At 41.5% G+C, this 25,915-nt stretch overlaps 1 protein-coding gene across 1 annotated transcript; it reads left to right on the top strand.

Moving 5' to 3' along the window:
- Positions 1–5,662: 5,662 nt before the first annotated feature.
- On the top strand, positions 5,663–25,574 carry poc1bl (POC1 centriolar protein homolog B (Chlamydomonas), like). Its single transcript, XM_008295497.1, has 11 exons — positions 5,663–5,779; positions 8,836–9,286; positions 13,686–13,855; positions 15,759–15,948; positions 16,059–16,244; positions 16,488–16,605; positions 19,509–19,685; positions 21,217–21,348; positions 22,223–22,333; positions 23,544–23,696; positions 23,815–25,574. The coding sequence occupies exons 2-11, from the start codon at positions 8,901–8,903 to the stop codon at positions 23,944–23,946; spliced, it is 1,755 nt and encodes a 584-aa protein (XP_008293719.1). The 5' UTR covers positions 5,663–5,779; positions 8,836–8,900; the 3' UTR covers positions 23,947–25,574.
- Positions 25,575–25,915: the final 341 nt, after the last annotated feature.

The following is a 25,915-nucleotide window of genomic DNA, read 5'->3' as shown; positions in this document are numbered from 1 at the left end:
CTTTGCCTCAATTATCCATGTCTTTATTATTCACTCTTTTATGGAAATAATAATAAAACAACAACTTTGTCTGTGCAGCACCAAAACAAAGTTACAAAATGCTTTACAATGAAACATATGTCAAAGTAGATGAATAATAAAAACACACTCACCTCATTAAAATGATATAAAGGAATACTTTACTTGACTATAATACATATTCATTCAGATGCCCTACAGTGTTATTAATTATCGAAAACAACCTAATTAATGTAATAATAAAGCTAGACACTATGGCAATCTAAATTACGGAACCTAAACTAACTAACATAAATACTGTGGCTAAAATCCTACAATGTTATTACATGTGGAGATAGACCTGACTCATTTTTTTTAGGTTTTGTTTTCATAAGCTGACCAAATCAAATACTACGTAACCCTCCAAGTACCTTCAAATTTACTGACATCTTTTATCCTTGGGTTCAATTTGACCACAGCAATTTAAACCTCCAGGAAATATCCCAATTAAAATTGTTACCCAAGTTTATGTGTAAATAGCCCTTTAAATAAAACTGAAAAAAAATATGTCAATGACTTGTTTAGAGAGGTGAAACATTGAATGGGGTCAAATTTACCCCAAAGACAATAGGAGGGATCCTGAAAACATACACCAGTCAGCCATAACATTAAAACCACATGCATAAAACTGTGTACGTATAAAACAGCTCTGACCACAGGTTCTCTTGGATCAGGCTGGATCCTGTGGGTTTCAGGGTGGGGGCTCCATTGATTAGACTTGAATCTGAGGAGTTTGGACTCAATGCCCTGAGCTCTTTGTCATGTTCCTCAAGCCGTTACTGTTACTATATGTCCTACTATAAGGAATGAGGACCAAAGATTTCTGGCTGTTTCAAGTATCTGAGGGCAGTTTTTCTCACACAGTTTTAATGAAGCAATAAGAGTTTTGAAGTATTAAACTCCCAATGAATATTACCCAATGCTATTCAGTGATTAATATAGGAAATTTAGTGAAGAAAATGAGATTAAAATGTTAAATTTGAACGGCTTTATGTAGCCTTTATTTTTCAGCAAAATACAGTAAAAGCTTTCATAAACAAAACACTACAAGCTCAGATTGATTGAGCCGTCTCTGTCACACACACACACACACACACACTGCAACAGTCTGTGGCAGACAATCAAAAGGGGAGTGTCAACTGTCCTACCTCAACACTCTGCAAATGTGTTGCACAACTCTCCTTGAAAGGTGAAAACAACAGAATCTGAGGAGAGCGAAGTTCTTTCCTTTACAATAGCCCTTATCTTTCACGTCCTTCCAGCCATAAAGTTCAAAAGAGCTGTTTTCTTGGTTGTTTGTCTGGAATCTATTCTTTGCCTCTCTCTCTCTTTCTCTCTGTCTGTCTTTGTCCCTGCTATATATATATATATATACATTTACTATCTAAAGAGCTTGCTGACTTGCAGAGGTCTCCGAGGAATAAAATGTAAATTTTGAACTGGAGCTGTGGCCATGATGCATATCTGATGGATATTTTCTCACACATGGATCAATGACCGAGATCTGACTGCTCTGTGTAATAATAGGCTTTTCACTCATATTGTAACTGAGGTCATAAAAGAGGACCGACCTCCACCATCAAAATCACTAATTGATAACCACATTTTGTCCTTACGGCTGAAGGTCGTCGCGTCTTCTGCTCTATGGGGAGCTAATAAGCTAAGGGAGAGTGTGGGCCAGAATCCATCTCCATTAAATTAAAGGAGCCTGGTCCCACAATGTGACCTCCATTCACTATGATTTATTGCATGAACAGAGCAAATGAACATCAAGCACAAAGGACATGCAGCTAATGAAATCATTGGCCCAACAGTTAAGTTGGTTAAGATGTGAATGGAGCTGTAATTGAATACAACTGTAGAGAAGTAAATGCCCAGACACACACATATCCTTTGAATCGCTGTTGTGTAAGTCTTGCAGTTTTTAAGTTGATAATCTCAGCATGTCTGTCAGCTCTGCGCGTCTAATTTTAGAGGTTAAATGACATGCTCAAATTAACTGGCATTCATTGTGGGAAACCACAATCTCACAAAGTGATGCATCAGTGTCACAATGCCTTTTTCAGCTCAGGATATGAACCCTTCATTCGAATAGATAACAGCACCCCGAGCCATTGTCTACTATAAAATAGAGGGAGGATGTTTCTCTTTCTCTCTGGTATTTTTTATTGTGGGAGAGTATCAAGGGAGTTAGAGTAAGGGTGACTTAGGACAAAGAGCACAACACAATTTTCCTGGTGACTTTGGGCCCAAATTGACTCCTTAGGGATTTAACTCAGCCAATACGAGGCCACCATCCCTTTGTATTTGTTCACTTCTCTTCTCAGCTTGGATAAGATTGTTGTTTCCATTAAAGCGGCGAGGCATTACTCCTGAAGCGTAATTACACTGGATGTATTCCGTGCAGTCACTAGATGGCGCTCCTTACTTGAACTGCTTCATCTGATCCTGCAGCCGGTGGCACCAGGTCAAAAAAAAAACTGACTGTTGCTGTTCTTCAAATCCGTTTCACTCATGTTCTTCAAATCTGTCAAATGAGAGAGATCTCAATCATAAGCCGTGCAAGCTGCTGAGCGGAGCCAAAATGCAGATTATCTTAAAGGACGGCAACAGGCTTAGTCAGCTGATGGCCAACAAATCAAGAGGCTAAGCGGACCTATTTAAAAATGACAAAAACACGGGGATTGCTCCGGATTTCAATAAAACCTCTAAAGAAATAGGTCTCTTTTTTGGTGCAGTTTAGTAGGACAAAGATTTTTGACAAACGATGCAATTGGGTTAAGCTACAACAACCCACAAGTAGATTAATGCACAATCAAATCTGCAGCTCCCACATGTGGAGAAAGTAAAAGAATACCAGATCCTAAACTGATTAAATTCTTTTTTTTGCCTCAGGAACGGAGAGCAAACGGGGCACGCTGCATCTGTAAACTAAATAATAGTTTGAATGGGGGGGAAAGGTTGACACCCAAGACCTGTACAAGAGCCCTCCTTGTAGCTGTGAAAGCCCCAGATCCCTATCGGGGAAACGGGACCCTTTTCAGTTCCGGATGGGGGCACGTCACCCTCACAGAGAGAGGTGTCAACTGGTTTCAACTGGGGAGAAGAAGAGGAGGCGGCAAGGAAAAGGAAAGAGAGGGAGGAATAAAAAGATATTGGCAAGTGACCAAGCGGTGCAGGTGTCTGCCTAACAACAGGCTGCACTAGCGCATTGCACACTCTAGGCAAGCGTGGTCCGGCCTGAGCAGGACCTAGCCACTATGGGAAAACAAACCGAGCCTATAATGGCAAACACACAGAGGGAAGGGCTGTTTGTGCATGTGTGGCACATTGTCCATTCACACAGTGGACGAATTCATAGATCCTCTCAGGATTGTGGCGAGTGTCGAGGCAGGACTCAAGAGTTTAAATTGGGATCACAAGATTGAATAAAGCTACAAAATCTATTCACACTAATCTTTAAGAAAAATCTTATTTGCACACAAGGGGAAGTTTTTTTAAAAAAGAAAAGAGATGTCTCATGCCTAATTTGCCTCGTGTATCCCATAATCTACTCATCAATCATGCGAATAAACTCTCTTCCTGATTTTGATCTTTATGAAAAGGATTCAACTTGTGCAAGCCTTCTGTTTACAAATGAAAGCCTGTCTTCCAAATTAAAAGCTGCAGATTGTATTGCAATATTAATACATGTGAAAAACATAACCTTTTTTTATAGACCGTCTAATTAACTTTGGTGTTCATTTTGCACTTGTATTATTACCTGTTGTTGACAATCCACCTGCTTAGAAACAGAATCAGCCTTCACATAGAGACTAAAGGTCACGTTGTGGGTTTATAAATGAGCCACAGGTGAGGCAGTTTCTTCAAGTTGCTCAGTAATGTTGCAAACTGGCTGCTCTCTTTGGGGATTTCAGAAGCCTGCATGAATTAAAAGATGTATACCAATTACCAGTGACTCTAAGGTGAGATGTTTGGAGGACTGTTGCTTTCAAAATAAAATGATAATCATTTTCTATAATGCAAGTCAAGTGTATATTTATAAAGTTTGTGCATTTTGAAAACTTATTAAAAACTTACAAATGGACGTTTTCGGGTTCTGCTACACTGTGAAGTATTAGGTTTCACCATCATTTGGCTCACTGGTGGAACAAGTAATTGAGATTGTTTGGAGTAGCAATTACAGCTCGAGGCAAATAACAGCTAACAGGCTAACTTTAAAGCTGCTGCGTCAAGTTAACGGGAAGTGATGCGAGCAGCACCGGAACACAGGCACACAAAAACCACCGTCTGTGACGAGAAGCTGGTTCGTTTTTCTTTCTGTTTTGTTTGAGGAAGCCAGTGTGAGGAAGCAGCAAGAGGAAGTATTGAGTTAATGTCAATATAATGAACATAATGTAAAGCAAACTAGTGACTTGGATGAATTCAATATTATGTGTTGTTAAAATAAGACACACTGATAATGTCAAAATTGGAGACTGCTTTTAATCATTTTTGAATGAAAAATATGCTTTTGAGAACAGTTTAAAAAAAAAAATTTCTCTTAAATATATTGTCAGCTAGCTTGCTGGAGTGTAGCTAAGACAAGCTAGCATAGCCATGGTTTAGCTGGCTAACCTATGATATGCTGTTTTACCATACATTTACATTTAATTATCTTTATATTGTTTCATATCTTGCACACTTATATTAATATATCTTGTATACTTAAATGCACCGTTTATACTATTAACATTGCTAATACTGTATATCATTCGGCACATTTACAATTTCATTAAAGCTATTTCACTACTTTCACGACTTATTTTGCACTATTCTAGTTCAATGTTAAGTTGCATTTTGTTGTAATAGTACTCTGTGTAATGATGAAAAAGTTTATTCTAATCTAATCAATCTAATCTATAATAGAGTTTTTTGTTTTTGTTTTTGTTTGTTTTTTTAAATTATACATCTATACATATTTTTACATGCATGAATAAGTAGGCCCATGTGGTGGCCACAGTATTTTTATAAAATAATCTTTGAAAAGTCCTGTTTAAATTGAAAAGACAAAGTAATAGAAAAAATGCTAAGTACTTTTTAATGTCTCACCTAAGCATTATGTTTTTTCATTGTATTGTTATTTGAAGACATCAAAAGTGTTGACATTACTTATCTTCTTCAATTCATCTTTTATTTTATTATTATTATTTTAATATTACTTACAATATAAGGTGTTCCCTTTTGCCAGTAGTGCCTGTTAATACAAAATGTCAGGACCTACTGTGTTTGAAACGGAATCATTAACCCTGTGTTTGATAACTGTTTTTTTTTCTCTATACTGTTGTAATATTTATAATCGTCTGCTAAATTGGGAGCTAAGAATGAATGAATGAACTTTCCGTAAGTGTCCCATTTTACAAATACCAGCGTATATTTATCAGAGAGGTCAGTTATCGTGCAAAAACACACACAAAAAGCTTGTTTATTGCATAATGTTTGTCATTTGTACGTTTATTTGTTGTAGTTGGGAGTTGAACAGTGTCTCTTATTTTGAAGGTTGCAGCGGAACTTGCGCGGCGCTGCTGTCTAACGTGACGCGGGTCAGTGTGGAGGAGAGGATGTGGGTCTGCTGACATCTGCAAGCCAGAGGTTTAACTGGAAGACGAGACCGCAGTCAGGCTGACACACAACGGCCTCAGCAACCTCGAACAAACTCCGAGACATGTAACTTGTCGAGCAGGTAAAGTCACACCGGCTAACCTCGTCTTTTGTTTCTTCTTTCTTTCTTTTGTTTTGTTTTTATTTTGCTCCAGGCAAATGTTTTCCTCCAACGTGACGTGTTGTTCACAAGTCTCTGTTGTCGATAACTTAATTTGTGTTCTCGACTCATTTGCATGAAGCCAGCGAAGTTTAAACAGCGAAGTTTGACGCCGACGCTAACAAATTAGCTTCAAGTGACCATTTAGCCGCTAACAGGCGCCTTTGGAAAGTTGAGATTTGTCATTGTTCTTCCGAGTCGCCGCTGCGCTAATCTGCATACTTAATGCGACCTTCAGGGAGACATCAGCTGAAGCTTCCAGCATTTGTGCGGCGACCGTCAGACGAATTGCGATGCTAACGCTGATCTAGTTTGACAGATGTGGAGACCTGTTGCTGAACTGTGTGTCACCGACAGGCTCCTCATCTCCTTTTTTTTGAGTTTCCACCATCAAAACGAGCAATTAGGGATGAAAGTTAGATGAATGGATCGGCCGTAGACAGCAGTGGTTTACTTTTGCTTTCAAGTGGCACATTTTGTTCATCCAGCTCTAGAGAGAGGAGCAGCATTTATCATCTGTGTTTTAAAAACACAGCTCTCATCTGTTTGGGTTTATTTGTATGTGTGTCAGAGACATTGTGATGGGGGGGAAAGAAAAAAGCCCCTCTATCTAGCTTTTAAATTAAGCCCATCATCAGTCATGGTAGCCTGGCTCCTTTAAAACACTTGCTGTCAGTGTTGTATACGCTGAGTGTAATCAGCTAAGAGCTGTTTGTGTTGCTGAGAGGAGTCAGTGATCCCCGTCTTGTGGGTCTTTCTAAAAGCTCAAGAACGGGGGCCGGTCGCTGAGTGTCAGTTTGTGTAACCTGTTCCTCTGGTGCTGCTTGGATTTTACACCAAGTTGCAGCTATTTGTGCTTCTCTCTTGACTGGTTGAAAAGGAAATGAGCCGTGTGTGTTTGTGTGTGTGTGTGTGTGTGTGTTGTGTGTGTGCACTGCATGCTGTTCATTCCATCCTACCCATGGAGACCAAAGGAGACGCAAAGCACAAGATAAAATCAGACGTGAAGCCTAATTTGGTTCAGAGGTGGAAGAAGCATTCAGATCTAATGCCTAATATCTAATAGTGCAAGTTGTACATGATCACACATTTGTGCAATCATTATTAAAGTACTGAGACAAAATTACATTTAATTGATTTGATTGCTAACACAGAAGCAAACTTGGCTACTCTCCATCACTTGTAACATCAATTATTGACTCATAATTGCTCCTTAGATTCATTTGTCATTACTTTTGTGCTGAAACAGGCACCACAGATTGCAGCACAGGGAGGCAAATATCATCCCTCGCCTACTTTTTTTTATGTGTGATTCTCTCCTAACCAAAAAAAAAAAAAAAAAACTGGGGCAGGATTAAAGCTGCATCTTAGCCCTCCGTGCCCTCCTGCTCGCTTCCAAACGGCTCCCCAGTAAGGCTATCAGATTCAGAGAGAGAGTGGAAGGTGTGTTGGACGGCCAATAAAAGGGGGTTTTGTCTGCAGGCGTCTCCATTTTGAGACCTCAGGACTCCCGAGTCTTCTGGCCGGAGCCCAGACTGGAGTGAAAAGGCTGTGCTGCTGCCTTGATGGACTCGCAGTGAAAGTCCAGTTTCCTTTGACTCGTGCTGCAGCGTTTCTCGAGGAGCTGCATGAAGTCAAAACCTTTCCCCGAAATAGCTTTTTTTTTCTGTCAAAGTAGGAATTACCCATCACTGGACTCCTGTGTGAGGAAGAGGAAACGCTGTTGTGCTGTGTGTGCGCATCATTATTACCACTAAGCCTGTCTGACATTAGCTGGCACTACTGTAAACGGCACCCTGCTCTAATATTAATGCAACACAATTATGTGATTACATCCAGTTTAGTGTTGACATAGTTAAGTGGTCTGTTCTTACCGCCACCCAATCTTTTAAATTTTGGCATGTTAAGCTGATCTGTCAGACATGAATGTCTAAATTGCGATCTTCGTGTGTCTATAAACCCGCGGTAATCCTATTTCCAAAAAAGCAACAAAGGGATTTCTTCTTGTGCAAATATTTCAGCCCAGGTTTTTAGGCAACCTCTATTTCTGGCTCAGTGGAGGAGAATAGAAATCCTAAAATGAAGAACCCCCTTCTAAAGGCCCGGTTCTTGCGTGCATAGACCTGAGCGTTTGATTACTATCGCGCTGTTTTTTTTAAACATGTGTTTGCTCTGATGGAAAGATGTTGTGCAAGCATGCGTATTGTGTTGTTCTTTGACAGATAAAAGTAGCTTGATTGTAAGATACAAAGGCTGCAAACATGTGATTCTTTCAAAGTTTTCCGAACGACTTTTTTAGCTGCATGTGTACGAGCTTCACACAAAAAGACTCGAGGCTTCACCCGAGGTTTCCTGAGGAGAGGTATTGACGTTGTGATTTGGCTGATTAGAAGCCACACAGCGTGATTAGGAAAAGCTGTAACAAATGTGCAGCATCGCAGCAGCCTAATGTGGCTAAAACTTCATTAAAGTGTCGCATAAAACGGCTCCGTTATAATGAAGTTCATCAGGCTAACGCGTCTCTCGCTGGAGTGCAGCATGGACTCGATTTATTCAGCACACTGCCGTACTCTAAGCCATAATTTATCCTCTTTCATCTTTGCAATTTGTATTTAATAAGCATCTTAATGCAGCCTTGAGCATGTGATTATATTTACGATGTCGGTGTTGATTATTACGGGTCTATTCTGTTGGAACCGTGTCCTCGGGCCACTTGTGAATTTAGAGGCAGACACGATCTTTCTTTGGTGTGAGTGTTTAGATGAATGGCTTCACTTAATTGTGAATGGGTTCTTACTTGATTAGACCTCAACCCTAATGGGGAGAGCTTTGTGTAAAGACTCGAGTAAGTTTCCACCTGTCAGAGGAAGCAGAAGCGACTACTTCTGTGTTCCCTTCTCTGCACTGTGTTCCTGACATGTGATAGATGAATGCTAATGATTTTTTTTCCTTTTTTTTTATTTTTTTTTTCCCCCCAGAGCCTTGTGTCCTGAAGGGCACCCTAAAGCTCAGCCGGTGACGGTGCCTCCTTGGTGTTTTCGTCATGAGGGGGCGCTGCTCTCGAAAACTGGGCGTACTGGCCAAGGCTGGCTTCTTGCTGTGGTTGCTGTGGCTGGGCTACCTTTTGCTGGAGCGCTCCACCTACCCTTCGTCTCCCGCTGTGGAGGAAGACGATGAAGAGCGCAATCATTTGGAGAGGCAGGTGTCTATAGAAGAGAGCGGGATGGATGGGCAGCTGGCTCGGCCCCTCTACATTAAACCAGCGCCGGACAACAATGCGCCGGGGGAGTGGGGTCGGGCCACACACCTCAACCTCAGCCCTGAAGAGAAGAAGCAGGAGCAGGACACTGTGGAGCGCTATGCCATCAATATCTATGTCAGCGACAAGATCTCCCTCCATCGCCACATCCAGGATCACAGGATGAACGAGTGAGTAGAGCTAAAAAGTGCAACGACCCATTAGTCACTGAGTAATTGGCTTCGACAGTTGGTTGACTAAAATTGTTTTGCAGCAAATCGCTACTTCCTTTTTATTGCTTTCTATTTTCTTTGAGGTTCTGGCCAAAACATATGGCCTGGAATGCTGCCTGGAGCTACGCTACGACTGTGATAGGGATAAATGACTCAGTAGAGATTAAGTTGAACTCTTTACTGGAATCAGTTTTCCACTGACAGTTAGAAACAAGGATGAAGGCTCTGGTGATGTATTGCAGGGCTTATTGTAGCTGGTGTAAGCAGCTCTCTGCCTGAATGGATTTATTCCGTTCAGAGTTGTCGTCCACAGCTATTCTCAGCTCAGCCTCTGTGGTGAAATACTCTGTGTGATGTCTTTTATTAGTAGTTGCTGCTTCCGCCTTTGCCATATCCCTTACTGGCTCCCGTTCTAATGTAACCCAGATGTCGTATCAGTGTCGGGTGTGGTGAGAACCATCATTTAATTGTGTAAAGGCCGTGTGTTTAGTGTTCCAGTGAAGCATAGACACTTTGTAGCAGTGGATTCAAGATTATATCTACCTTTTTTTCTTCTAAAATACGGACAATTAAACATGTCACCCTAAATCTTTTAAATCTGTCTTTAAAGTACAGACAGAGAAAAATGAATCTCACAGGTCGCCTAGGTGAAACCGTTTTACCAGATAACCAAAGACTTTGATCCTTTCCCTGCTCTTCCCTGGATTCAGCCAGGGAGGTTGAAAGTCACACTTTGTCCTCCTTCAGAGATAATGCGGAAACAAGAGATACCATTATCACTGTAATAGCATTCCTTAGCAGCGGTTTGTAGAGAAACAAAGTCACTGTGCCAGCGTGCGATGTGTGCCTTTGCACTAGCAGAGGGCGAGTGGACGTTTTATTCCCTCGTGTGGTTTTGATGAGTGATTTTTGAACCTGATAGAATTTAGCGAAGACACACTGTAAGGAGTAATTAGCAGGAACGAAGCGGCACACAGTTTAGTCTCATGTGCTTCTGCTGTCTGCCGGCTTGTAACATTATGGAGCGACCGCGACCCGAGACACAACAGTGGTTAATAATTGGCTGTTTTTGCACGGACAGATCTTATTCTTACAGAGTTGTCATGTTAATGAGAATGTTTTGGCACCCTCCAAAGAGGTTTTAGCCGATGCCAGGGGCAAATCACCCGCTCCAAAATGAACCGAGTTAGTGATTTTAAAGAAAATGCTTATGTTTTTTTTTTAACAGATACTGTAGTAGTAATTTTGGTTTGCTTCAATTCAAAATTCACTGTGTAACAGATTTAAGATATGCACATTTGTTACCTCGCATACTTTCAGGAGCCTTTTTCTAACATAGTAACCATCACAAACGACACTCATTTAGTAGTTTGTTCTGCAGATCGTGTAAAAACTTAACTGCTTTCACTTGAGTTTTGGCCGTACACTTGTCATATTGTTGACTGTGGTGCGTTTTCTATTGCTGCTATGTGTTTCAGCAGTTTCCTCCTGATGTGGAATCTACTCCACAGTCGGCTTGGCACAATACTTTTATCTGTTGTGTATCTGTCTTAGCAAATGTTTGTAATTTTGCTTCTGGCTCAGAGGCCACTTTTCTTACCACAAGTGTAATGTTTCTTTCACGTGATGAGCGTGACAGTCACACAAGGAGGATGGAATTTGTTCATTGGTTGAAAAGGCAGTTTAAACCTACCTCATATGTTGTGCTGTAAAATATGTCTAAAATTTGTGATTTACTAATTGCGTTGCTTCAAATAACAATGAAAAAAAATTGTGTAACCACAGGAAACTGCATATACTTCTGTCTCAGTAGGGAGCACAGACCCCTTCCATTTACTGTACTCATTGCATTACACTTACTGTCATGCATCATCTGCCAAAGGCCCTCTCTGAACTCGGAAAATCCCCGGATATATGGATAGCTTGTGAAAGAACATGTTTTTACAGCTAAGTTGAAACCAGACGTTTACATACACAGCATAAAAAGACACTTTTTTTCCCCAATGTCTGACATTGAATCAGACTAAACTTCCTGTTTCAGGCCGGTTAGGATTACCTAAATTATTTATATTTGCTAAACGCCAGAATAATGAGAGAGAGAATTTTTTATTACTTTCTTCAAAGTCAGAAGTTTACATACATTTCCTTAGTATTTGGTAGCGTTGCCTTTAAACTGTATGACTTGGGTCAAACGTTTTGGGTTTCCTTCCTCAAGCTTCTCACAATAGTTTGATGAATTTTGGCCCATTCCTCCTGACAGAACTGGTGTAACTGAGTCAGGTTTCTAAGCCACTTGCTCCACACACCTTTTCAGCTCTGCACACAAATTTTCTCCAGGATTGAGATCAGGGCTTTGTGATGACGGCTCCAAAACATTGACTTTGTTGTCCTGAAGCCTCTTTGTAACTAATCTGGTGGTATGTTTAGGGTCAGTGTCCATCTGAAGACCCATTAGTGCCCAAGCTTTAACTTCCTGGCTGATGTCTTGAGATGTTGCTTCAGTATTTCCACTTAATGTTCCTTCCCTAATGATGCCATCTATTTAGTGAAGTGCACCAGTCCCTCCTGCAGCAAAACACCCCCACAACATGATGCTGCCACCCCCGTGCTTCACAGTTGTGACGGTGTTCTCAGGCTGGCAAGCTTCCCCCTTTTTCCTCCAAATGTAACGATGGTCATTTAGGCCAAACAGACCATCAGACCACAGGATGTGTCTCCAGAAATGAAGGTGTTTGTCCCTGTGTGCATTTGCAAACTGTAACCTGGCTTTTTAATGTCTTCTTCCTCTCTGAGTATCCTTTCAGTCCATGTCAGCACAGAACTGATTTCACTGTGGACAATGACACTGTCTGACCAGCTTCAGCAGCATCTTCACAAGGTCATTTCCTTTTGTTCTGGGGTTGATACACACATTTTGCACCAAATATATATACTTGTGCATAATTGTTTGGACATATGAACGTGGAACCTTCAGGCATCTGGAAATTGTAACATTGAGTGTTAAAATACATCTACAGGTGTGCCTCCAATTAACTCAGATGTTGTCAGTTAACCTATCAAAAGCTTCCAAAACCATGACATCATCATCTGGGCTTTCCCAATTAGTTTGAAGACATAGTAATCTTTGTGTATGTAAACTTCTGACTTTGAAGAAAGAAATACAAAAACTTCTCTCTCTCATTATTGTGGCATTCAGCAAATAGAAATAATTTAGGTAATCGTAACTGACCTAAAACAGGAAAAGTTTAGTCTGATTTAATGTCAGACAGTGAGGAAAAAAAGGTTCTGTGTCTTTTAATACAGTGTGTGTAAACATCTGGTTTTAACTGTACATAAAGCTGAAGTGTGAATGATCGTCAGTCATCATGGGCTGTTATTACAGGAAGTGAGATTTGTGGATTCCACTCTTCACAGATATCAGTGAATGGATGCAGACAGTCCCAGGTGCAGTAGTGTTTCTACTTGGCTTGAAGCCTAGCAACACTCTACGCAATTAGATGATGTCCTGCCAGGTTAATTTATTTTAAGGGTGTGTGTGTATGCTTGTTATCTTTCAGGACTTATTCCGTGACAAGTTAAGTTTCCTGTTGGGAGCAGGTTTCGTTGCAGAATTGCTTTCGACTACTTTGATGAAAGTGCAGCACGATGAACACTTTTCTTTTGAAGTGAGGAAAAACAACAGATTTAATTGGCGGGGATTAATGCTAGGACATGATGTGTTTGTTCTAATCCCAGCTCACTTCCAGCAGTGTCATAGCTGTGAGATGAGTCTCCGGCCACAAAATCACCAGAAATCTCGTTTTTTTTGTCCAAGTGGAGCTCGTAGGAAACTATGTGCCCTCTCTGCTTTTGATGCTTCTCCTCTCGTTCTTCCTCAACGCCTAGTTTGTTCTCTCAAGTTTTTATTCCTCTTATTTCACTTTTCATCCATTTTTTCCCCTCCCGTCCCCCCTCTCTCTCTCTCTCTCTCTGTTTTGCTCTTTTCGTCTCTGTTTGCTCACGTTCGTGCGGTCTCTCCCAGAGCGCTGCTGTGGTATGTTGCTCATCGGTGTGATACCCTCCCCACCCCCATCCATATTTCTGGAGCCCTTTTATTGTTTTAATGACTGCCATCTGGATTAAGACCAAACACCTCCTCCTGCCACACTAGTTGCTGAAGCTGCTCTGGCCGTTTGAAAAATCCCATCTTACTTGTTGTATGAGCTCCTTCTAAAGTGCTGTTGTGTTTTTTTTTGTTTGTTTTTTAAAATATAAATATGTGTTGTATATGTCTACTAATGCTTATGTCAACTCTGTCTCTCCCTCCACCCACACAAACACCCACACACACACACACACACACACACGAATACCTTAGATGCCGAAGTAAGAAGTTTGACTACCGACATTTACCCACCACCTCTGTGATCATAGCCTTCTACAACGAGGCCTGGTCCACCCTGCTGAGGACTATTCACAGCGTGCTGGAGACCACGCCTGCCATCCTGTTGAAAGAGATCATCCTCATTGACGACTACAGTGACCGAGGTCAGGCACTAAAAACAGTGTGTTATTTTGTCTGTGTTGAAGTAAAACTAGGCAGAAGAATATCCTTTCAAGCTGAGAAACAACGAGGACTGACAGTTTTGGCCTAGTTTAGTAAAGCAGACGAGCCAAACCTCACTTGTACACTTTGATTTTGTCACAATGACTCTGCTATATATAGAAAAACAAATATGCTATCTACGGAGGGGTGAGTAGTGAATGCCTCTGGATATATTCCAAAAGCGATTTTGGAAAAACATCCTAGTTATGAAACAGTTTTAGAAATTAGCAACTTCTTGGCAAAGCGGCTGCAGATGATTTGTTTTATTTCCTGCAGGTCTCCGCTCCAGCCTCTGCTTGTCTCATTCTCAGTGTTCATGCTTGTGTGAATGCGGGGTTTTCGTTTTGATGGCAGACTCGTATTTCCAGTCCATTAATTGAAAGACAGGAAGACAAATGAAGTGTTATTATTCATCTCATTCTTGAGCGAGCCTCTGCCTGAGACAGTCGGGAACTTCAGCATTAACATTCTTGACCTCGGGAGCACTGTGTGTGTGTGTGTGTGTGTGTGTGTGTGTGTGTAGCGAAGTGGTCTCAACTCAAAGTCTGCACACTGACTTTTAGAGAGCTTTCAACCACATCTCACAGTTTTCTTCAGTGAATTGAATGTCTGCTTTCTAAGGACTTTGAGAATGATACCACTTCGTCTCGGAAACTGGATATAGGAGCAGCTTGATGTCTGTCTGTGTTAATGGAATTAGGATTTGTTCCCAGCTAGTCTAGGCCGCGTGTATCGGAGACATTACACCATAATGGTGACTTCAGTGAGCACTGAGCTGCTATGACATCGTTTCCTCTCCGTTAACCACCCTGACCAAATGGAATGCTAGACATGCCACTCCCGGACCAGAAGGGTTTCTGCAGACTGGCAGCGACTGGAGGACTGACAGCTTTGACTTGTTGTCAAGCCGGTTCAACAGCGTCTTTCATACCAAGCTTTGTTAAGATGTCAGTGATTATTTGCACATAAAGTACAAAGTACGTCATTCACCAGCAAAGGCTTCAATGTCAATACTGACTTAACTCATACAATAAATTTGCAATAAAATAGTTTTTCCATAATCCCATGACACCGCCACTCAGCTCTACAGCCTGTGAGCTGGATTTATTCTGCCGCCTGCAAACTTCCTTTTGGCCGAGTATGAGCTCTCGTAATTGGGGCAGCGACTAATGAATATTTTCATTGTCGATTAATGTGCTGGTTTATTAAGTTGTTTTGCTCTGTAAAATATCAGAAAATTGCAAGAAACGTCCGTCAGTGTGTCCCAGAGCCGCCGCCGTCTTGTGTTTTTTCTCCACCCAAAGATATTTATCTCAAAGTTATAGAGGACGAATGAGAGAGGAAAATATTCAAATTTAGGAAGCTTGAATCAGAGAATTGTGGCCTTTTTTATCTTAAAAAATGAATCAACTTGAGTAATTTAAATTTAAAATTCATAATTTTATTGTTGCAGCTCTAGCACTAATCAGGGACGGCATAAAATTTATAAAAATAGATGGAGGACAAATTTGGGCATCTATCTAGTTAAAAGCAAATTTTTTTTCATCAGGAGTTGAAAAAGAAAACGGAAAAAGGCAAAACTGAATATCTGACATGCATTCATCATTTGACATGAATCGCAGCTACAAGGATGTGTTTGTTGCTTCAGGTTTGCTTGATTTGAATGTAGACACTTGTTTTTGACCATAACAATTTTATTCATCGCGGATTTGGAAGCAGCCATGTGCCTGTCAGCCGGTTTAGATCACTGTTGGCTGCCTGGCAAGAAAGTGTAGCTTTGCAGGAAGAGGAAATTAAATTACAATAAAAATCTTTATCTATGTTTTTTTGCATTGTGAAAAATAGGCTACCTGAAGTCCCAGCTGGCCGACTACATCAGTAATTTGGAACGTGTCCGACTCATCCGCACCAACAAAAGGGAGGGTCTGGTTCGGGCACGTCTCATCGGCGCCACCTATGCCACTGGAGATGTACTGACATTTCTTGATTGCCACTGCGAGTGCGTCCCCGGCTGGATTGAGCCTCTGCTGGAGAGGTGAGTCGCGGAATTTTGTGAACAATTTAAAACAAAACTGTCTCGTAATTGGCACAACGAAGTTGTCTTTTTCCACTTTCACCCAATTTCATTACTGGCTTTGCGTTAAGGATCGGTGAGAACGCCAGCACCATCGTGTGCCCCGTGATCGACACCATCGACTGGAACACCTTTGAGTTCTACATGCAAACGGACGAGCCGATGATTGGAGGATTTGACTGGAGACTCACCTTTCAGTGGCACTCTGTCCCCGAAGTGGAACGCAAGAGGCGCAAGTCTCGCATTGACCCCATCAGGTAACAGTATGACGCTTTGCGACGTCTCCTCGCATGAGATATCACCTTATCAGATTGGCACGTAGCAATGTGGAGATCTGCTGTCAAAAATGTAATACACCTCCCACTGCTGTGTGTTCTGTTACTTAGAATAGAATATTTGCTGCTTTCATTACACTTCAACGCTTTAACTGATCTGTGAAACATTGAGAAGCCTTTTGTACTTTGTGTTTAAATGATGTTCTTGTGCCTGTATTCTGATAGGTCTCCCACTATGGCGGGTGGCTTATTTGCTGTGAGCAAGGCCTACTTTCAGTACCTTGGCACATATGACACAGGCATGGAGGTGTGGGGAGGAGAAAACCTGGAGCTCTCCTTCAGGGTGAGTTCAATTTTCCATCAGCGAGGATCACAGAGTAAAGTCTCCGCTTTACCACCGCAGTGCCACTTAGCAATATGAGACCAGAGTGCAGCTTTTAAAATATTGGGAAAGAGTGACTTGCTGTGTTACTAAATCTCCTGCTCCCAGACAGAGCGTCCATTGACTCAGCTCGCTTGTTAACTGTGATAAAAAGTAAGGAGAAAGCTCAGTAGATTGAGGCTTTTTTGGCATCTCGTTGCCGGAGTGAATATGCTTTTCATCAGCGTAACAGCTAGCAGTCAGTGCGTAACTGATGTGAGAGCGACACATGTCAGTGTCAGATCGCAGTCAGCCGTGGCATCTGAAACTGCACACTGATATTGGCCGATACCTTGTTGTGACGTCGGTGTCGCTTTTCACTTGTTTGCGTCAATCAATCTGGCACAGATTTTTAGGCTCTGTGCATGTTTGTGGCAGGAACGTGCAAGATCAGGTCATTTGAATCACGTGATTTGTATTTGGTGTATTTGGTTTCAGGGTGAAGATGAATGTGCTGTTCCTCTGAGTTGTGCGTTATGCATGCGGAAACAAAATTGCCTCTCACTTGGACTTTTTTCGTCATACATAATTTATGTGTAGCGAATTGGCTTTCAGGTCTGTTTTTGGAGTGCTAAAAAATAATGGTGCGTGGTAAAATGCCTGGTGAATTAAGATTGAAAGGACTGTCGTGTGGAGACTGTTTGACCATGGATATATGATAATGATTTTGCCTTGTGTAATTGGAGCACAGCTCAGCCAACTATCAAGAAATACCTTGTTAACAACCTTTCATTCTTTAGGCTTCCTCTTTTTTTTTTCTCGGTTTTTCTATGGCGAAATATCAGGCAATTATACAATGTAAATTGGTATCATAAATCAGAGCTGTGTTCAAATGCAACTGTGTGACTCACAAGAAGCAGGGGTTGAATTTTTATGGTAAGATTGAAGATAAATTATTCATTCGGAGAGGACTTCTAGCACAGCGTCAGCCACCGCACACATTATTTTTTATGAAGTTAGGTTTGTGTACCGGTTCACATAAATGTTTAGGCTTCCGTGTGCATGGTCATTATTAGGATAAAATATGTAAGATGATCGCCGCTTCCCATCTGCATGTAAATATTTTGACATATCTAATATTGTGCCAAGCTAAACAGTGTGGGAAATTTAACCCTTTTAACGCAAAGTGCTCAAAAGTTAAGCGTTGAATTGTGGTTGACCAAATGCACTTACAGCCTAACAGAATTATTATATCCAATATGTAGTGAAAAGTCATTAGTGGTCATTGACTACCTAAAGTCGTAGCTGCATAGACATCACCCTCTCGCGGGCCTTCACTGCCGGCACCTTCAGCTCTTGCTTGCCGTCTGCTTTTAGTCTGGTCTTCACCTCCTGGAATGCAGCTCCATCAAACAGAGATCATGTGATCGACTCAGCCAGTTGAGGATATTCTACCTCTTTGTCCTGAAAAGCTCTTGTATGTATCGCATGCATAATGAAATCAATCTGAGTGCACATAATACTCTTGTAAACCTCTGCTTTCATCCTGTTACGTTCTGTCAGCAGTGAAATCAACAATAAACGCCAGTGTGCCAGTTCCGTCAGCAGCCATATATACGCAAGCCGTAAGATGGATGAAGCAGTGCTTTGGGTCATGGGCTTTTTTTTTTCTCTCTCTTCTTTTCTCTTTCACATCAGTTTGATAGAGATTTATTTATTTTGTTTCAGCTGTCTGTAGAAGTTAGTTTTTCAAGTCTACATGCTTTCAAGAATTGCAGCCTGGCCTGTCGGTTTTTAAGGTTTACCAGGGGTTTAGATCTAAATGCTCTGAGGTTCTAGTCATAAAAACTTCTCTTGATCATTGACAAAGGAAGGAACGCGTACGTCCTGCAGACCTTTATGGATTTGCTGTGCGCTTCTAAAGGTTTTTGTCTTTGCAAATGATTTTATCGCTCGTCACACAACACTCAGTCTAACATGTCATTTGCTATTTTGTTGTTTTTCTGTTGTGCAATTGCTTTCTTTAAAAAAAATAAAATCTGTTGCTGTTGATTTTAGCAAACCAACTACCTTTTGTTATCACTCTGATAGATTTTTTTTTTTCCAGCCGCATTATTATCTTCTCCTCGCAGTGACAGAAAACTCCACCCTAATCTAAACAGCAGCTCTCAACTGTCAGTCAGGCCTGAGCCGCGTCTGAGCCCCTTTGTGCATGAACCACCGTTGAAATGACATACAGCTGCCAAAAAAGACATTAAGCAGCCAAGTGTCCAATTACTTATGAAGCCGTGCAATTTCGTGCGCTGTGTTATAAGAGCCGTATCTCACACATAGTTCTTTTGTAAATCGACTCAAATCGAAGTTGAGACTCGGCGCTTTATTGCACTATCCATGTTTTATTTCAGGCTGAATGTGCTGCTACACCGAGCCTGAAGATTACAAAACGTGCAGTTGTCCAAACAGTTTCGGTTTGGACTGTGTGCCGGCTTTGATTTGAATACTCAAGAATCAAAGTTCACCCGTTGTTGGGGATTGTCAATTCAAATGCGATGCACAACTGACAGTATACCAGGTTAATGATAAACATGCCCTACCTATGTTATTGCTGATTCCTTATCACACTATGTGTATATCATTACAACAGCCTGCACTGACAAAAATGGCAGTGCATCAATGCAAAGTGGCCTGTTTCAGAAACATTTTTAGTCATGCTGCAGACACATAAATGTAAACACGTTGTATAAAAGAACTAGTTACTGTTCTCCAACAAAAAAAGGAGAAAATGCAACATAAAATAAATAGACGAGAAGGACCGATGGCACTATGAGTTGAAAGGAAATCAAAAAGATCTTATCTGTGGTATGTCATGTGTCTGGCACCCTCAGGTGTGGCAGTGTGGGGGAAGTCTGGAGATTCACCCCTGCTCTCACGTGGGCCATGTGTTCCCTAAAAAAGCCCCTTACGCGCGGCCCAACTTCCTCCAGAATACTGTGCGAGCGGCGGAGGTTTGGATGGACTTTTATAAACAACACTTCTACCACAGGAACCCCCCGGCCAGAAAGGTAGGACACGCGTAAACAAAGAAAGCAAGTTTTTAAACTGTGTGTTGCTGTGATACTGAACATTTCTTCTATCAGATTGGAGCAAACACATTCTCCAGGCTCTGAGTTTCTTGGTCTTGGTCAGCCTGTTACATGGTTGCTGTTCATTCTTTCATTTCACTGGTGTTAAACTGAAGCTGTGCAGTAATGACATGCTACACCTGCAGCACCATGTTCATATGGCACAGAGCCTGTTTTACCTTTGACGTTAGATATAGATCTTTTAATACGATATAATTTACCTGTGTAGGTGTCAACATATGATCACACTTTGTGTCCCTGACTGGGTCAGATGTGTATGTGTGCGTACGGTACGTGTGCTGTGCCTCTCAGGTTCTGAGTATTGGGCACCATCAAAAATTCATGTATCTCAGTTTCACCTATCTGAAAAAAAGTACATTATTAATGTCAGGGATCTTTGATCAAACAATAAATTACCTGGTCAGAGGGAGATTGAACACAGCATTGCCAGATCAGATCATAAGTTGCAAATCTATTATACTGCTGACATAATATTTAGCAGACTGCAGCTGTAGAGCTTTAGACATACTATTGGTTTTGAGTATTGCATGATAGAATTTTTATGACGTTATTTGGATTTTATATTCAGGCTTTTTACAATATTCCGACAGATGGACAACCAGTTTACATTATATTCCAGATTTATTGTTTGCTTTGTGATGAATTTCTGTATCCTGGATTTTAGAGATTTGGAGTTGAATGGCTTAACTGCATTAGCAGTTTCATGAAGGATTAAAAGAGGATCCAAATCTTATTTACTTACTTACTTACTCACATACTTGTCTGTTTTTGTTAATTTTAGAAACTGCGTGCCGTAATTGTTGGTTGAGCACCATTTTTTTTTTAGAATAGATTAGAATAGAAAGTCTTTATTGTCATTATACAAGCACAATAAAATTTAAAGAGCTGTTCTGGAGGTCCACCAGCAATATACACTATTAGACATACAAGACATATATTGGAGCACTTTGTACGACCCTATAAAACACAATGTATAATCTGATCCTGAAAGACAGGTGAGAATACTTGTGTGCGTGTGTGACTTAATTAGCTTAGCGCAGGTGTAACACCACATTTTTACAATCCACCCTCAGGCAACGCTAAGGAACATGTGTTCATGTTCCGGACTTGCTTAAGGTGGAGTTTTACAACTTAACAAATACAGCTATCTAAAGTATGTACAGTGAGTGGGAAATCTCCTGCTGGTTGGTTTTCTTAGGATCCAGCTAGACTCAGGTGGCATGTAGTCATCATAACCAGGATGTAAATATTAGCTTTTATGGTGTGACTGTTTATGTTTTAAATCCCACAATGTGCATTCTGTAATGAATAAAGTCAAAAAAGATGAATTGATATTGCCACGTCATGGAGGTGTACGCTAAACAAACTTCAGCGTGCTGTCCTGCCAACCAAATACAATGAGGTCTTTCAGCGCCAACAGTGACTCATCCATTGTGTGTTTATTTTATAGGAGACCTATGGGGATATCTCAGAGCGACTCCTGCTGAGGGAGAAACTGAAATGCAACAGTTTTGACTGGTATCTGAAGAATGTCTACCCTGACCTGCATGTACCTGAGGACAGGGGGGGCTGGCACGGGGCTGTAAGTGTCTCCTAACGATACACTGTGTCCGAATCCCATCACCAACCTGTTAGCGCAGCATTTATCTTCACAAATCTCGTGAATTATAGAAGTCACAAAGAGAATGGCAACACTGCTGTGCCTTTTTTTTTTTTTTTTTTTGCCAAGTCCATCTGAGTCTCCAACTGGCTATTAGGGTGCGGCATGATACGGGCAAATCCTTTTGAAAGTGAGAAGGCTGGACTAAGACAAACAAAGGCTTTGAAATCCATTTGGACTGGGCTCAAGACTGTTCTAATTCAGGCACCTGGTGAAATATTACATTGTAAAATGCTTTGCACACAGATCTTGGTGGGCTCAGTGTTGGATTCTGAAATCATTTATTTTCAGCCTCAACAATGGAACCATTCTGCCTGAAGAAAAAAAAAAAAGAAATCCCCGAGAGGTTTCTTCTTCAGCCTTAATATCCAAAAATCCACCACTTGTTCTATGTCTTACACTGATAACTTTCATGTTACATGTAATAGAACAGGGACATTGTCCAACATCTGGAATGATCTTCTGTCTAAACTACCCAGAGGTACACTGGGACATAACCTTAAAATACTGAGGGAGAAATGTTTGCATTTATATATGAAAGCACCAGAAATTTCATTAGAATTACATATTGATTGAGTGTGTTGATGTAGAAAATAAGCAAACAGCAGGTGGAAGTCTGTTTCTGTTTCTAAGAGACACTTTGGCTCTACTAGCTTCAGGGATTCTGTTCTGTGTGTGGCCTTACAGTCTGACCTCCCTGTAGAAGCTAAAACCAATAAGAGAGACTCCTCACAGGAATCGATGCACAGTACAGCATTTTAATTGTTATTGATATTTATTGTTTTCCTCCTGCCAGGTGCGTAGCTCAGGGATACATTCAGAGTGTCTTGACTACAACGCCCCAGAGCACAGTCCCACAGGTGCCCACATTTCTCTGTTTGGTTGCCACGGCCAGGGAGGCAACCAGGTAGGTTAAGTATTTCACTGTGTTTATCCTGTCATTCTCCATCTCTCTCGCGCACATTTTCTCTCTTGACACAATCCCACAACTTCTCTGGGCCCAGTGGGAGATATATGTCGACGCTTTCTGCAAACTCCTAAAACGAGCTGCCACAGTCGATTCACACCAGAAAATTGCTCTCCGCTGGTGTGTCCAGCATGACTGGAATGTAATGAAGGGAAAACTGAATGCCGTATTGCATCCACATGTACCTGAAAGAATTATGCAGTCAAATCACAGGTGCTTTTAATCTGATTGAATGCCAACTGCAGTGATGGATGGTTTAGCAAGCAGCAGATTATTTGCCTGTGAGGATGTATATTTAATGTTGGGAGTCAGACAATATGCAGAACTCCTTTCTGTGGATCCTCAACCTGCTTGATATCTCTGATTACCCCACTGATGCACAGCATCAGGTGTCCTCAGTCACAAAAAGCACCATGTGTGACTGAAAATCAATGTTTGAATGGCTCTCCAGTGAAACAAAAACCTAAGGGCTCTTCACCACCTCCCTCCTGCCCCCCTTCTCTGGTCCACATAAGAACCACGCTCCATTTAAAAGATACATGAGCCTCGCAGGCAGAATGAATGGCACAGCCTGGGTAAATAAGTTTGAAGCCAGACACAGTGGCCCTGTGTGAGTCTTTTATTAGAACTGACCATTATGGGCCCCGATGCACCTGAAAGATGTATGAGATGTGAAGTGAAGGATGGGGAAGTATGAAGATTGATTACCTGACCCTCCGTTTAACAGGCAGCCCAGGGAGCATTGCGTCTTTTGTCCCACTGGGCCAGGATGTTGAAATGACACCAGAGGGGAAGAGTTGGGTTTGTGTTCATGTCTGCTTGATTGAGAGGGCCAAGGCCCTGTCTTTACTGATGAGATCCCGTGACACACATGCAGACACGCCATGCAACGCTGGCTCAGTCAGGACACGATCCCACAGCAGAGGAAAACATCCTGTAATCCTAGTGGAAAAAAATGCCAACCTGCACTATTTGGCTTGTTCAAAGTCTTTCTAAATATAGAGAGATGTAGCAAAACAAATTGGAAAGAAAGAGGAACATCATGTTAATCTCTTAGTCACTGCAAATACAAGCTTGTTGTCAAAGGAACACACTTGCACTGTATATACAGCAACAAATAGCCACATAACCAGTCTCTCTTCTGCTCCAGTACTTCGAATACACGTCTCACAAGGAGATCCGTTTCAACTCGGTGACAGAGCTGTGTGCTGAAGTACTCGATGGACAGACCTCCATGGGAATGAGGCACTGCCCTCGTGATGGGGAGGCCAAACCTCCCAGTGTCATTTGGGAGTTCAGACAGGTAAGAGCCTCATTTCAGAAACATGCGCTCCCTCATGCAAGCGCAAACCCAGGTGTTATTCCACAGGATGAAAACTCCCACAAACTCTAATCCTCAGTTTCTCCTTTAATCCTCACAGGATGGGACCATCTACCATCCTCACTCGGACATGTGCGTGACGGCCTACCGCACAACGGAGGGCCGCACAGACACCCAGATGAGGCGGTGCAACCCAGGAGACAAAAGCCAGCAGTGGAAGTTTGAATGGTAGAAGAAGGAAGTGAAAAAAGTAGCTTGGAAACCTCAAGTGACCTTCTATGACCACAGTGCAATTACTACAGTGGAGGTCGTCTCCGCTGCTCCCAATTCTCTCGCTCTACAAGTCTGCACTCCATTTGAATGGGAAAGGCAAGCAACAAAAGGTTTTGGAAAAAGTCCGTTTAAGCCAATGATTCACCCAATTCAGCACTTTTATAACCACATGAATGACTGAATAAATCCAGATTGCAGCGGAATGAATGAGAATTGCAAGGTGAGGTTCATTTGGTCTTTTTATGGAGACTAACTGAAGCTGAAGACTTTTGTGTTGATTTGAAGTGCTTCTGCAACCAAAATGGAGAACATTGCACACCTGAAGTGTCATTATTTTTCACGCGCTCTTGAAACGACTAGAGAGCGGTGAAGCTGATTTGACTGTCCAGCACATGAAGAAGTGCCTTCGAAGATATTCAAGACGATTTCTTTGAAAACCAGTCGCAAAGTCCTGTTGCACTACAGAATGCTACCCTAATGTGCAATTAATATGAATTATTATTGTTAAATCCTCGTGCTTTGTTTGTTGAGTTGTCAAAAAAATGTAAAAGCGGGCTGCTGAGAGAAGATGTGCAGGGAACGTAAGGTCAGCGGCAAACCAGTGACTTCCTCACATGCTCCGTCATGTGAGAGGAAAACAGGGAGCGTGTGCGGTGGTCATACTAGACTGCTTCTCAATTCTGTCTTTTGTCTGTGGAGCCAGTTTCATGGCAGAAATACTGCCTGAACAAGACTTGAAATATAAATTAAGCATTTGAACCAAGTGCACCTCGCCCCAGAGGGCTTGGTGAGTTGACAGGAATGTTGTAATGCATTCTTTCCTGTTGTGTAAAATTAAGAATACCCTCTAAACTCATCTGTCACTTCGCCTTTGAAAAAAAATGTCATCCTAAAAAAAAAAAAAAAAAACGTGTGCGTGCCAAGATGAAATGTGCCAGTGGGTGTCAGATTTATTTAGAGAATTTTAAATGCTAAAAACTAAAACAACACTGTCTCGATGAACTTGATTTTATTTAGTCGTAAAAAGCCTTAAAGGGAGCACCTCTGTGCCACTGTTTTGTTAAGACTCCTGTGTGTGTAAACTGTACTTGAAACTGCATCAAAAACACTCCAGTTTTGTTGTTGTTGTTTTTGGTTGTTTTTTTGTTGTTTTTTTTTCCACTGAAGACCACGTTTGTGCTTCTACTGGGAATCAAGGACCAAGAGATGCAGTGTAACTGTTGGTGAACTGTCGGGTGAATAGCAGCTTTATTTGTTGAAGACTGATTGTCGCTGAGCAATGTTTGGTCTCTGCGGTCCGTTGCACTCGTGAATATGAGATATTCATGCTAGTCGGTGGGTACAGTAGGTAAACATGTAAGATGACTCCTGTTTTGTGTTACCTTTTGTAAATACTGTTTGGTTTAAGGGACCAGAGGGGGACAGTGCTAATGTAAAACACCTCTAAAACTACTGATAATGCAAAAGGGAAGTGGATTACTTGATATGAAGAAGAGGATGGAGTGAAATGGGATGGATGTTTTTAAAAAAAAAAAAAAGATTAAAGTTATTGGAATGATTGAAGAATAAAAAAAAACTAACCGCAAATACATGTTTTTGTGTTGTTTTTACTGTCTCCAGTACACACACGGCATGTTGTAAGTATACTAGGAATCCTTTTTTTGTTGTTGTTTTGTTTTTGGCATCAGATATAATACAAGATAGAGCAAGAAAAGGGTCTTACAAGCTGCTGTAACTTCAATATTTGCGTCTTTATATTGTGCCAATGCCTGGAATTATTTTCGAATTTACCAAAGGCTGTCGAGCTGCCTCCAGATCCAGTGAGCAGCTCGGCCATGGGTTACAGCATTCACAGTCATTTGGCACCACCTACTGGCACCGACGCTGCTAATGGCAGGCCACCGAGGAAGAGAGGCACTTCGATTTCT

Source organism: Stegastes partitus, unplaced genomic scaffold (assembly GCF_000690725.1).
Source record: "Stegastes partitus isolate 25-593 unplaced genomic scaffold, Stegastes_partitus-1.0.2 Scaffold1053, whole genome shotgun sequence".
NCBI classification, from domain to species: domain Eukaryota; kingdom Metazoa; phylum Chordata; class Actinopteri; family Pomacentridae; genus Stegastes; species Stegastes partitus.
The sequence above is the reverse complement of the archived record's forward strand: the minus strand, read 5'-3'. Positions and strand labels throughout refer to the sequence as shown.

Bases quoted from the DNA above. Each gene is read 5' to 3' on its own strand.
- poc1bl (XM_008295497.1), top strand. From the start codon at position 8,901: ATGAGGGGGCGCTGCTCTCGAAAACTGGGCGTACTGGCCAAGGCTGGC. The intron at 13,856-15,758 runs GTCAGGCACTAA...TGTGAAAAATAG, and splicing joins TGACGACTACAGTGACCGAG to GCTACCTGAAGTCCCAGCTG. The intron at 21,349-22,222 runs GTAAGTGTCTCC...TCCTCCTGCCAG, and splicing joins GGGGGGGCTGGCACGGGGCT to GTGCGTAGCTCAGGGATACA.